Source organism: Sander lucioperca, chromosome 22, assembly GCF_008315115.2.
Source record: "Sander lucioperca isolate FBNREF2018 chromosome 22, SLUC_FBN_1.2, whole genome shotgun sequence".
NCBI lineage: Eukaryota > Metazoa > Chordata > Actinopteri > Perciformes > Percidae > Sander > Sander lucioperca.
Genome location: NC_050194.1, coordinates 6,026,088 through 6,039,823, shown reverse-complemented (window position 1 = coordinate 6,039,823; position 13,736 = coordinate 6,026,088). Strand labels below are relative to the sequence as shown.

Here is a 13,736-nt window from a genome sequence, read left to right as displayed (position 1 = left end):
CCGTTGTGCCACCGGGGGAGGGAAATCAAAAGGCAAGCTCAGAATGTCGTCTTCACCTCGCCTCTTCCTCCCTTATGAAGCCAAGAAAACATCTTATTTCTGTGTGGTCGGAAGAAGTTCACTATGATAAAAAGAGCAAAGCGTGCATGTTTTTTTCCCCTTTTGACATATAGAAAATATTTCAAAAAGATCTTGCTGAGTGCCCTTTATAGGGAGGAAATGAAGGGTAGTGCACTTTCAGAGCTAGAATGCTTTCTGATTCAAAGTCATAGATCTGATTTTGTGTACACAGCATTTGACATTATTTGCTTCTGACTAGTTTCAATAAAAAAAAAAATACAACATGCGCTATAGTGGTGATTATTACAACATGGCAGCTGTCTGTAGCTCCAAACATTGAGTGAAAGGACGTCCCTTTCCACATATAATCAAGTGAAAATTTAAGACGTGGACCGCTTAAATTAAGGGTAGTGCTATTTTTGTGTGAATGTGTAATAGGGTTTGTGTATGACTTCACTTGCCATATATCCAGTAGTGTAGATTTATTGGCTCACGGGTGCCCTCTGGCAGTGGGTAAATGTTGTGAGTAACAGCTAATTTTGCCAGTTAGACTTCATATCAACATCTATCTTATTTAATTTACAACAACGTGTAACAAGTTTATATAGTGTATTTACAGTGCTAAATCAATCATAAAACATGAAGAAGTGCATTCAGTGAACAAGCTAGCTAGCCACTAGCTACTGTAGCTAAAATATCTTCTTGATTATTTGTAGTATGCTTGGTCTGAGCATGGTGGGCCAAATGTGTGACTACCAAGTGGATATAATGCATTCACAGTGCTCAATTGTTCATATAACATGAAATAGTGCCTTCAATCTAGCTGTCACTAGCTACAGTAGCTTAAATAACTTCTTGATTATTTGTAGTAGCCTACGCTTGATCTAAGCCTGGCAGGCCAAATGTCTGACTGATATAACAAGTAGATATAATGCATTTACAGTGCTAAATTGATCATGTAACATGAGTAGTGTATTCCAGCTAGCTGCCACTAGCTACAGTAGCTAAAATAACTTGTTTGTATGGACTGGTCTGAGCGTGCCAAGCCAAATGTGTGACTGACCAGTACATATAATCTGTTCCTGTGCAGACAATAAATGGCAGCACAGAAATAGACACAAGCCTCCTTTTCTTCATTTTTCAACACAACACAACATAGCGTTAAGAGGTTGCCTCACAGCACAGAAAGTTGCAGAAAAAATTATTGTTATTGTGACAAATATTTTCCAAGGGGTAAAGAGTATGATGCAAAAAACATGCTCGCACATCCAAAGTCACACCCAATAGACACATTTCTATCTACCAGGCCTCACTGTGCTCGATGTGTTGGTGTAAGCATCTTCCCATATCTTCTCTGTGTTTGTGTGTGTGTGTGTGTGTGTGTGTGTGTGTGTGTGTGGGGGTCTCTTAAGCCTCGGAGCAGTCAGGTTTAATGCCTCAAATGTATTCCTCCCTCTGTCAGTCACTGTCACCAAGCAACAGTCTGTCTTATCAGTGTGAAATGTGACCCTTTTTTCCTGTCGAATTCCCGTTCACAGTCAAGTCATTACTCTTTAGCCCTTGTTGCCTCCACGTCCTTGAAGATAAAGTTAACACACTCAGCGAGTTTGCTTTGCCGTCTAACTATAAATCTACTTTATCGCTCTGTGAACGGGGAGAGAAACGAGTGACGGAATAGCAGAGGTGTTTGTGGGGTGGGTGGGTGGGGGGTGGGGGAGTAGTAGGGAAAGCGGCGTCTCACCCGCCGACACGCCGCTAGACCGCCCCTGGGGATCAAACCTGCTTAGGCGACAGGTGAATCAATCCCGTGGCAGTCGGCTCAACGGTGCGCATATCCAGCGGCGTACGTGAGTGGAAACGGAAAACACCGCTGTTACACAGTGTGGGCTCTGCATGCCTCTGCCTGAGAAAGGCCAGCATCCAACAGAGACCAACACACATTATACATCAGAAAATCAAGCACCGCTTCCCTGAAGTCCCTGAGTGTCAAGAACACAAGGACCTTATTAGGATTTTTATTAGCCAATCGGGTCTAGTGTCTAGTCTTCAGAACCTCTTTTTACATTTTATATATATGTTTATCCAAATTCAAAACCTAATATATTCCTGAGATGTTTTAGTACTGTATGTATGGGTGGATCCCCATGTCATAGTGCTGCCACCCTACCTAGAAACATCCATTAGTCTGGGACTTTTATTGTCTTATGATAACGTAAAAGCTGTCTGTGAGGTTTTTTAACTCTGAGGGCCCTTTCTTGCACCCAGCGCAATTGACTTTGTACACCAACGCATGTATCATTCTTATTTTGCACCCGACGCACAGCGGACTTTTCCCTCAACAGACTCACGTCGGTAAATTAGGAAATGAACTTGCGCTCCCGGCGGAGCCTGCTTTTAAAGGGAATGTGAGATAACGCTCTGATTGGTTTATTGCACGGTACGCCAAAACCACACCTATGAGTAATGTAGCTACTTCAGACCAATTTACAATTGACATTTATCCCACCGGTATAATAGCAACAGCGCCCGAGATCCGCCCACAAAGCTACTTGCGTTTGGCGTTTGACTTGCGTTTCAGATCGTTAAAATAGGGCCCTGAAAGGTAAACTCTTTACATCTGAATGGTTGTATTATTTTGCAGGAAAATGCTCTTAATATAAAGATATTCAAAATTGACACAGGATGTGGGATGTTATCTGAACCGGCTCTCTGTGGGAGCTGTGGAAAAACAGTAATGTCAGGAAAATTATGGGCAATTTTGGCACTGACACAATGTCAGTGTCTAGGATGAATCTGTCTTGGTCTACCATGAAATATCTCAACAATTGCTAAGGACCTTTGTACAGACATTAATAGTGCACAAATGATTAATCCTACTGACTTTCGTGAACCCTTAACTTTCCTTTAAGTGCCCCCCAGGAGGTTGACATTTTTGTTTTTAAGTCTGGGGAACTACTGGATGGATTGCCATGAACTTTGGTACCATGGTGTCCAGGCGATGTAATGACTTTGGCAATCCTCTGATTTTATGCCTGGTGCTTATTAGCAAATGTGGCACCCTAACAAACCAAACTAAGATGGTGAACATGGAAAACGTTATAGCTTCTAAACATGAGCATGTTGTCAAGATATTACTTCCCCGTGTTGCACCAAATCATTAAACGAAAAAGGCTGAAACGTTCTCCCTCGTTTCATTTTTGAAACTCATTTGCATGTAAGGAGGATTAAACAAGGAGATTAAACGACAGCTGTAGTGTGAGGATATATGTTTATAATCTACATGTAACTTTTTAAAATTAATTTCACACCGATAAGGATCTTTTGCTATTTGAGTCGTGCATACAAAACAGTGCAATATATACTACCACAGCAGGTGGAGTATGTGGAAGCCTAAAGTCTATTAAAGTGGCTTGCGGCTTGTTGGGTGATACTTTCATTCCCTTCAGTACTTAAACCCTCACCCAGTAGCCATCAGCAGCAGCCTGGCTAGACAGGGAGGCTTCCAGTTTGAGATACTGAGGATTCACTTTACAGATAAAACTTTACTGAAAGAGAGGAAGAGGAACATGCCATCTTCAGGGTTAATGGCAGTTGTTAGATTTAGCGTGGGCCATAATTGGTCATTTGCACTTTTTAAGACTACATCCTCCTCTGGAAGGTCTACATCCAGGGACCTTTTAGTAGTTGGTTTTTGCCTTGGCTGCAGTCAGAATTTGATAAAGTGACCTTATAAAGATGCACAGGGGGACAGTGGGGATGGCTATTGATTTTACAGAAGTATGGCTCATCACCTGGATGGTAGACCATTGGGAAAGTGGCAGAAGCAATTAAAGAAAAGCAACACAAAAATGGCGGTTGGAAGGAGTGTTGGGGAAATGGTGTTGATCTTAGATTTGGTTCTATTTCTCAAGGGGTCAACCGGCAGTGAGAACACCAGGCTGTATAGCAGAGGACAAGAAAAGTCCATTTATGTTGCTTTTTAGCGAAGCTTCTGAAAGAGCTTCTGGTTTTGTTTGCTGTAATTTAGTCTTTCTCCCTCTCGTACTTTACATACACACACACACACACACACACACACACACACACACACACACACACACACACACACACACGGTTCCCATCATTGGACTGGCAGCTTGCCTCCTGTGGTGTATATCTCTGGACAGGTTTCCAATAATTTCATAGGAGCCTTTTTGAATACCACTTGTGGAATGGAAATCTGTCATTCAAGTGTGAGCCTGAGGAAAGGGGGGGGTGGGGGGGGGCTGCCTTCAATTACAGAAATAGAATCAGATATGAGCGCTTTAAGGGAGGATCGAGATTAGCAACCCAATGATTCTTTAAGGAGCTATACAGAGCTTAATGGATTGGAGGGGAAGGGGGAGGGATTGCGTGTGAGGGGGAGACAAAAGAAGCAAAAAGAAAAGGTGAGGGAGAATGCAGAGTTGAGGGCAGGAGGCGGATGGTAAAGGTGTCGATATGAAAGAAGAAAAGACGGGAAATAGAGAGAGGTGGGAGGGAAGGAGCAGGGGAAAAGTTAAGAGGGAATGAAGGGGATGGTGAGGGAGAGAGAAAAACAAGCCGAGAAATTAAAGGTTGAAGAGCAAACGGGAGGAAAATGGTCCAGGAGAAGCGGTGAAGGGAAGATGAGGGCCATTTTAGATATAGAAAAGCAGAAAGGAAGAAGTGGGTTCGAAAGGAGCTGAAGAGGAGGAAGGGAAGACAAGTGTCAGACATGCTTTTGGTTTGAATGTCTACATTGCTGCCTGTACCCAATTCAGTCTTCGCAAAGAGGGTCCTGTGTAAACCCACATGTACCAGTTTGAACCATACTGGTAGAGTAGTTTTGCACATTTTATCCCATTAATTTGTAATTCTGTACACTTTATATTACTTTCAACAATTGAGAGCCTACCACAGCTTTTTAGATTGATTTTATGCCCTCCAGGCTTCTCTCTCTCACAATTCCAGCGCAAAATGAACCTAGGGGTTAATAACAGATGTGTACCCACTCGATCTCTCTCTGGGACATGTTTTCATGCTAATCGAATGTGTTTGTAGCTTGAAACAAGCTAGCGCGGACTGCTGATTAGCTTACAACGCTAGTATTCAGGGCACAGGGAAAGTAAAAACCAATCGCTATTTATACCACTAAAAAGGTTCAAAGTATCACCACACTTCAACGCTAGCATAATGAGGGTCCCTAAATGTTAACCGAAGCATTAAGAACTTTGTAAGTGTACAGACAGTTTATTAAAAAAATAGTTTAGAAAGACAGTAGCTCCCAAGACGGCGGCCACCTGTATACAAGAACGCGATTGTCTTTATAATCTATCAACTTTGTGCGTTGCTATGGTTGCTGTACACAAACCAACCAGCCAACAGTTTGCAAGGCTCCAGAGCCGATAAGGAGAAACACACAGCTACTTTTAAACATTATCAACAGGTTTTCGGATATGAGCAAACATCGCTACGCCAACCTTTTCAAGGAGCTGGTTGAAGGAATGAAAGAGGGACGCTGTGTTCGCACAGTCCAACAAGTCCGCCACCGCTGGTAAACTTTGAAAAAAATGTATTTTGCACGGCTACATGTAAATGGGAATATTAGTGGAATATTTACTTTCATTGGCTATGTAAACAGCTTAGTCGGAATATCGTCTTTTTTGATATAAGGGCAAAAAATTGAATATTATGTGCATGTAAACGTAGTGAATGTTACAAGGGGTGGGAACATTTGGGAATATCACGATTCGTTTCCAATTCTTGGTGTCACGTTTTCATTTAGAATCAAATTCAAATCCGATTCTTAATTCAATAAATATAAAAGGGGGTAGTAGTTTCAGGCTCTTACTTCAGTGCACTGTGTGCCAAACCATTTACTTGTGTTTTTAGTCCGTTAAAATACAATATGAGACTTAGCTGGCAGTTATTAAGTTAAATGGTCTTGATGAAGGTTAGTGCCCAGAGAAAAGTGTGTAGGAGTACGCAGCTTCTTTATTTGAAAGAGCTAATTAGCATTAATTTGGAAGAATGTCACAGTCTTCTGCCTGTATGAAAATAATGAAATCAAAGTGTAAATAACTAACCATTACTGGTTAAATGTCCTTTGCAGAACAGAAGTTGCTCAATGTGTTCTGGAGTAAGGAGTAAAGAAAAGTGGTGCAATGGGGAACGCAGTTTCTGCTGCAACAGAACCCATCGTTTTCCACAGCGCTGAACTGGTTCAGGTCTTTGCAGTGAAACGTACCGCAGAACCGACCAGCGCCAATCCCCCCGACCTGGCCTCTGAGCCTCAAGTCCCTTTCACACATCCGCTGCCAACATGAAATTATCTCGACATTACCCGCAGGAGCTGTATGTGAGAACCCAAATGTTTGAATCCGACCATGAATTCGGTTGTTTGGTCCTCACCAGAGTTCGAATGAGCTTTCACACCATCCCAAACTAACCGGACTATCCGACAAAATGCTCCAGGGTTCGGTTAAAACGGACCAAACTGCCAAGGTATGAAAGCACCCTTCCTTAAGTGTGATGTGGAAACTTGAAACCTCTAGCAAACATACACTGAGAATGGCTTCATCAGTGGATTAGGAGACGTCTTGTGTCCAGTAGTTAAACTTTTTACATGGAACATTTACATATATATTTGCATTTTCATAGATTCTGGATTTTTGTAATAATATAGGGAGAAGGAGTATATGTCATTTTAAAATGTTCAACCAGGTGATTGATTTTTTTCTTTTTACATAGCTTAAAAAAATGTCTGAAAGAGATCTTGAACATTTTGAACGCAAAAATAACATTTGACTTTTCACAATATGCATGTCTCTTCAGATTTGATTCTTATTAATTTCTAGCTGTATGTTGTGTTTTTAACGCTTTAAAGCAGCAGAATCCAGCGTTTCAAAGGACAAGTACATTTAAATACTGTTACTATATTGGGCCCTATCTTGCACCCGGTGCAGCGCAAAGCCCGACACAACTGTCTTTGCTAGTTTACGACCGACGCAGTGTTGTTAATTTCCCGTCCAGCGCCCCAGGCAGTGCTGCCTGGAAGGCACTAGGATTAGGCAATGATTATGGTTATAGTTATGGTTAGGGTTAAGGTTAGGGTTAGATGCCTTGTAGTCAACGGTCGCAGCACTGCCTGGAAGGAGACGTTGGGGACTTAAAACACTATCGAGCGCCCATGGTCGTGCTGGTCTCACAGGGAGTTGTGTTCAGGTGCATTCTTGGAATATTGCTATCTTGAGGCAGTGGAAAGTGATTGTGCCATTGACCAACAAAAACCTGTTCTGAAGTCAAGCGCAGCATTTCATTGTTATTTTAACAGCAAATAAGTAAAAGGCTAGGCTCGTGCACAGCGCGTGCACACTATGCTTGTTACACACACACAGGGACGCGCAGCAGCACACAAACATGCAAAAGATTGAAAATAAAAGTATTACAATGTGAAATAGTATTATGATATAATCTGCTTGCGCACTTTCACTTCATGCACGAGCAGATCAGTTTCTTCTCCTGAAAATCTCTCCTTCCTGCTCAGCAAATCCGCCATCTTAATAGCAATGCGCCAAGGTACAAACGTGCCTGGCTTTTAAAGGGAATGGGAGAAGACACTCTGATTGGTTTATTGCATGTTACGCCCAAAACACACCTATGATTGATTAAGACACTAAGTACAACCCTTTTGAACCACGCGCCTGGCGCACGGACCCTTTTTAACGCCATCAAACTAGCAAAAGTGGATTCGTACACGCCCTAAACGCACCTGCACCAGGCGCTTCACGCCGTGTGCTTAGATCGATTAAATAGGGCCCATAGAGTACATTTTTAAGTTTTAATACTTAACAAATTCCAGAAAGTTTGCTAGAATTAGCCCTTTCCTTGTACCTTTTTTTCCCATCAACCTGCCTCATTTTTTTCTCCCTACAGTTAGAGATTTCCCAATCCCCAGAGCGTGTTCTGCATCCATCTGTTGGTTTTTATGCGTAGTTGAGATGAAAGGAAATCTGCAGCCAAACATCAGAGAGTAAGGTTTTTTAGTTGGGGAAACAGTGGGGCTGCATCCCTGCATTCCCCTCGAATTGCAGCCGCACTGCATTCTGGTCTATTGAAGCTCTTGTCAGTGGAGAAATTGGCATTTTCTCCTATGATGGATTCATTTTCTCTTGGTTGAATATTGGTGCAAAATATCGACTAAAGACTTGTTCTCTGATCCCCGTGGTCCGACACCAAGACGTCTTCCGTTGGCATTTCATATAATGGAACAATTTTCTGCAATCAAACACAGCTGTAGCTGAAAATATCTGTTGTGTGATGTCTATATTTGGCCTGTTATCTGGGAATGAACAAAAATACATGACCAAACGGGTCCAGGACTCAGGATGACAGTGTTAAACACCATTTTGATTAACGTTCTTGCAGGGTGGCTTTCCTTAAAGCTCAGACATGATGTGTCCACTTATCACTTATTATTCATCTGCTTCTTTGTTTTCAATTTCACTGGCAGTTATTTAAACTGCTACTATAATATCCCAAGAATAATCTTCTTGCTTCCAGGGCACAAAGCAGTGCTCATCATAATAAACAAGCATGATAATCTATTACTGTAACATGTCTGGGGATGAGTCATTGCCCTCCACATGCAGTGTGGTGGAGGGAATAGCATTTAAATTTACAACACAGAGAAAGTTCACACCTACATTTGTCATCTGAATCAAATATTTTACTTTCTGCTGCTTGGCATTCAGAGGAAGGCTTTTCAAAGACAATTCTTTGTCTAATAAATCCAGACAAATAGTGTCTGCAGCTGTTTATACAGATATTGTGGATGATATCTGGCGTGAGTGGGCTGTATTCAAGTGAGGGCAGGGTACCTGTCTAGCATAAACACACAGAAAAATTCACAATTTAATCCCAATTGAGTTTAGGTTATGAAATAGTGATGCCACTGCCAATGGCATATGGGCATGGTGAGGCGACTTCAAAACAGCTGCACTGGCAAATGAGCTCACTGAATTCAGTGGCATGCATTAAGCTGTCAAACTTGATGAACAGGCTGTTTCTGTTTTTACAGCGCGTCCAGTTTGGTAGTGCAATCAATAACACCTGTCAGATCTGCCTGCAGGACATCGCTCCTGGAGACCCCTGGGATGAAAACAAATATTCTTTGTCTTTGGATCACAAAATGTTCAGTGAACTATAATGAAAAAAACAAGTAATTAATAAAAGACTCAAGACTCACTGCCAAGTCAGGATGCATCAGATGGTTGTGACTCCACTGATAAGAATAAGGGAAGCTCCAAGATTGATTGCGACGATGATGCACCTCATTGATGTATAAGGAAACCTGGATGCAGCGTTTGAGGCGGAGCCCCATTCATTCCTATGAGAGTTGCCCAGTGGCACATGAAGCCAAAAAAAGTTCAACTTCCTTGTGTAAAATTACCCGTTTGAACGTGGTGCTTCTGCATTACAGGGCCCATGAGCACTAGAGACCTCCGCCGGCCGAGCCGGCTACTTCCAGTTTAGCGCTCCGCTAACTTGCATGTGGATTAAAAAATTTAATTGTGCGGCTCTTTTAGACTTTCCAAATGTTATCGGGCCAAATTGATCAAATTCTGATGGTGAAACAAGTCATTTCGCGGGGGGTTGTGATGCTCTAAAAAGAATTCATCCACTGATCAGACGTGTCGCCATGTGAGTCCATTGGGGAAAAAAAGTATTTTTGGGGCCCATGGCATCACGTGAGAGACACAGAAGCTGTAATTCCAATGTTTGGCCACTATGTCAAATTGGCTTCAAAGCCCGGCATACTTCCTGGAGGCCTGATGCACCTTCTCCAAACAAGAGCCAGATGCAACGACTGGCAAAATCAATCAATCCGTTTTCTTTTTCATAACCAATAGCACAACATCAAGGGCACTGCCTACCTCACAGTGTAAACCTGTTCTTCAGTTTGTCTTCAAATTTAAAGATAATAAAATCACTTTACAGACACTCACCCACAGCCTTCAGGGAGGCGTACTTGTTGAGATCCTTGTTTTGCTGCTGCTGTTGCTGCTGTTGCTGCTGCTGCTGCTGATGCTGCTGCTGCTGCTGTTGCTGCTGCTGCTGATGCTGATACTGATGCTGATGCTGTTGCTGCTGTTCGTAGACATGAGCCAGCTGGCTGAGGGCAGGGTAAGGGTGCTGCTGGCCCATGTTGGAGCCCGGCACCACGCTGTTGTTCATCTGACCACCCTCTGTGGGCAAAGACATATAACAGGACAAGGTTAGAATCAGTTTTAGGACGTTATGTGGGAGCGTTGACAGTTTGAAGCTCCACTTACAAGCAGTGGTGGAATGTAACTAAGTACATTCACTCAAGTACTGTACTTAAGTACAAATTTGAGGTACTTGTACTTGACTTGAGTCTTTTCTTTTCATGCCACTTTCTACTTCTACTCCACTACATTTCAGAGAGAAATATTGTACTTTTTACTCCACTGCACTAATCTGGCAGCTTTAGTTACTAGTTACTTTACAAATTAAAATGTTTGCAGACAAAACGCATGTAGTTTATAAAATACGATGTTTTATTATAAATTACTACCCAACAATATATAGGCCTACAAGTACAGCTGAAATGATTAGCCAATTAAACACTTTGTTGATTGTTTCTAGTTCCAGTTTCTAAAATGTGAGGATTTTTCTGCATTGAGTACTTTTACTTTTAATACTTGAAGTACATTTTCTTGATTATATATACATACTTTAACTTAAGTAACATTTTCAATGCAGGACTTTTACTTGTAACAGAGTAATTTTACAGTGCTGTATTAGTACTTTTACTTAAGTAAAGGATCTGAATACTTCTTTCACCATGGTTACAAGCATCCACTTATATAACACTTATTTTTTTATACTGCATGATATGCTGCTTTAGAAATGATGTCCATGCTCCACAATTCTCAGGACACATTAACACCTATTCATGCCAGTACCATTAGCTGATGGACTCTTGCCATCATTCTACAGCTGCATCCTTTTTACCATATATGTCACGCTGTCTAAACACATTTGGACAGAATCCAGAGATTATATATATGTACACTGAAAAGCTGCATCTGCTGTCTATTACATGATGTTTTACCAATACTGACATGTATGTCAGTATTAGAACTGGAACGCTCATGTCCAACAGAGTGTGTGTGTGTGTGTGTGTGTGTGTGTGTGTGTTCTTGTTTAACTATATTCGTGGGGTCCAAAAACCGGGAGTCCAGTATACTTGTGGGGTCCCGACAGCTTTGTGGGGCCAAAATGCTGGACCCCACAAGGTTAAAGGGCTGTTTGAGAGTTAAGACTTGGTTTTAGGATTAGGGTTAGAATTAGGTTATGGTTAGGGTGAGGGTTAGGGTTAAGGTTAGGCATTTAGTGGTGATGGTTAAGGTTAGGGTAAGGGGCTAGGGAATGCATTATGTCAATGATGGGTCCCCACAAAGATAGTGCCACAAACGTGTGTGTGTGTGTGTGTGTGTGTGTGTGTGTGTGTAAAGTAAGAGAGGGAGAGGACAGAGACATTTCAATATATTGCTAAGCTGACATTTTTTATGAACATTTGACTCATCAGCCTACATGTGGAATTGAACTGCAACAAACAAAGAGCTTTAGTTTAGTAAGTTTAGTTTAGTCTTCATTTGAAGTGCTTTATAGACACATCCTAATTCCTGGTGTCAGGTACTGTGTTTTCCACAGTTGCTCAAGATATCTCACCATGAGAGAAGTCTGGCTTTAAAAAAATGTCTTTGCTTGCTTGCTGACTAGTTTTGATGCACTCTTAATTGCAACTGTGGTGTTCAGGTTTTCTGGCTGATGTAATATGAGGATATATATTTTGTTCCTTTTTTTTTTTTTTTTTAAATTCACCAACACCGCGAAACATTTCTTCACAGGAAAAAAAAAGAAGCCGTGAGTATTATTCATTGACATATATAAAATGGACCAACAGATCCCGTTGCTCTGGACGGAGACCAGTGAAGGCCACTTAGAAGCACTTTTCCGGTGATGGCTAGCGTTACTGCGCAGCCTCCAACTGAGCTCGAAGACGTAGATGTGACGTGAGCAACGTGTCTGAAAGTTGTAAGTCTTCTGGTAGCTGTGCCAAGAGAAATCTCAATCATTCCCAATCTTGCAGGGACAGAGAGCGTAGGTATATGTAAGGAGATAACATAGGCACAGGCTAATTATTGCTAACTAAAATGCTAGTTAACATTAGTAATTAAACTTAAACAGCTAATGTGAGACGAAACTGCCTGCGCGCTTCTCCTGTACTGTACGGTAATTTCTCTACTGTGCGACAGTAAGTCGCGTGGTTATGACACAATCGTTAGCCTATTTTTACAAAAACGTCTGCTACGGAGCCATAACGTGAGGTACAAGGTAATGGAGCCTTTTATACATTGTCGTGTTTCTTTAGAAATAAACAATGGACAAATAGAGTCTTTAAACGCTTCAGATGTAAAGTTATTCACTGTCAAAGTGGCGCCAAAATGAATGGTAGTGAATGGGATGCTAACGGGAGGTGATGGCTTGGTAGCATTAAAACGGCGCCATAGGAGGTTCGCAGTCCGAGGAGAGGCTTACCCCCTTGGTTTTATTTCCTGTTGCTGTATTCAATGGTTGAGATGACTGCAGAGACAGATACATTTGCGAGATGGACATTATTTTCAGGAGTTATTACGCTGTGTTGAAGCGAGCTGTCCCGTCACCGTTCCCGTGGTCAGAGCCAGAACCAGAGACGGTACGTGTCGGTACGTCAGCGCGGACAGCAGTGTGTCCGAGCTGCTCACAGATAGAAACATGTCGGGAATTAATGTTTAGGCTTGCTTCGCGTAAATATCATTGCATTTTATCAGCCGTGGAAAGTAACTGTGCCGTACTTCAATACAACTGTAAGGTACTTTTTATTGAGTATTTCCATGTTCTCCTACTTGCCTATTGTACGTTTTACGTTGTAACTCAAAAGTAAGGCAAAAGTAGTGTAAAGCATTACAATTCAGAAACAGTAATATTGTAATATAACTAATTACTCTCAAATGACAGTAAGTAGTAATCTAGGCCTATAGTGTATTACATTTTGGAAGTAACTTGCCCAACACTTTTCCTTTACTATAACTGTCTATTAATATGTGAAGGAGTTTTGGCTTTAAAAGGAATGAACTCTTATGTTATAGGAAGTAACAGATGTCATATTAAATACATTCTCCTGGTTGCAAAATTAGCTAATGCATTCCCCTTATTTAAAAAGCAATAATTACAGGACATTTTAAAAGGTGTGTGTATATATGAGTGTACTCTCCAACATCTTTGCAGCACATAAAGCTAGAAATAATCCGGTGCCTCTATATCACATCATATCATCAGTAAAACATATGTTGAAGAGTTACAAAAAAATCAGTAAGCTTTACAGTATGTTCTGATTGTGATTAGCAGCCAATCAGTCCTCCAAAGTCCCAGCACATTCTCAAAGTAGCCCTCTCAACCATGGCCATATTTGATTAGTGAATGGATCAGCCTTCCTCTAGTGCTGCACCTAAAGCTGCACCTCCTCTGGAAGTTTCAGGAAACCAGATGGCATCAGTACAGATGGATATGAAGGGCGGCGCCGGCAGCTTGACAGAGTTGTACGAGAG

At 41.6% G+C, this 13,736-nt stretch overlaps 1 protein-coding gene across 2 annotated transcripts in view; it reads right to left on the bottom strand.

Annotated features, from left to right (window-relative positions):
- shisa9a (shisa family member 9a) overlaps positions 1-13,736 on the bottom strand; it is a 61,515-nt gene that overhangs the window by 6,206 nt on the left and 41,573 nt on the right. For both annotated transcript variants that reach the window (XM_031297995.2, XM_031297996.2), the window contains exon 3: positions 10,068-10,307. In XM_031297995.2, the coding sequence (XP_031153855.1) occupies positions 10,068-10,307 (240 nt within the window). The remainder of the gene's footprint in view (positions 1-10,067; positions 10,308-13,736) is intronic.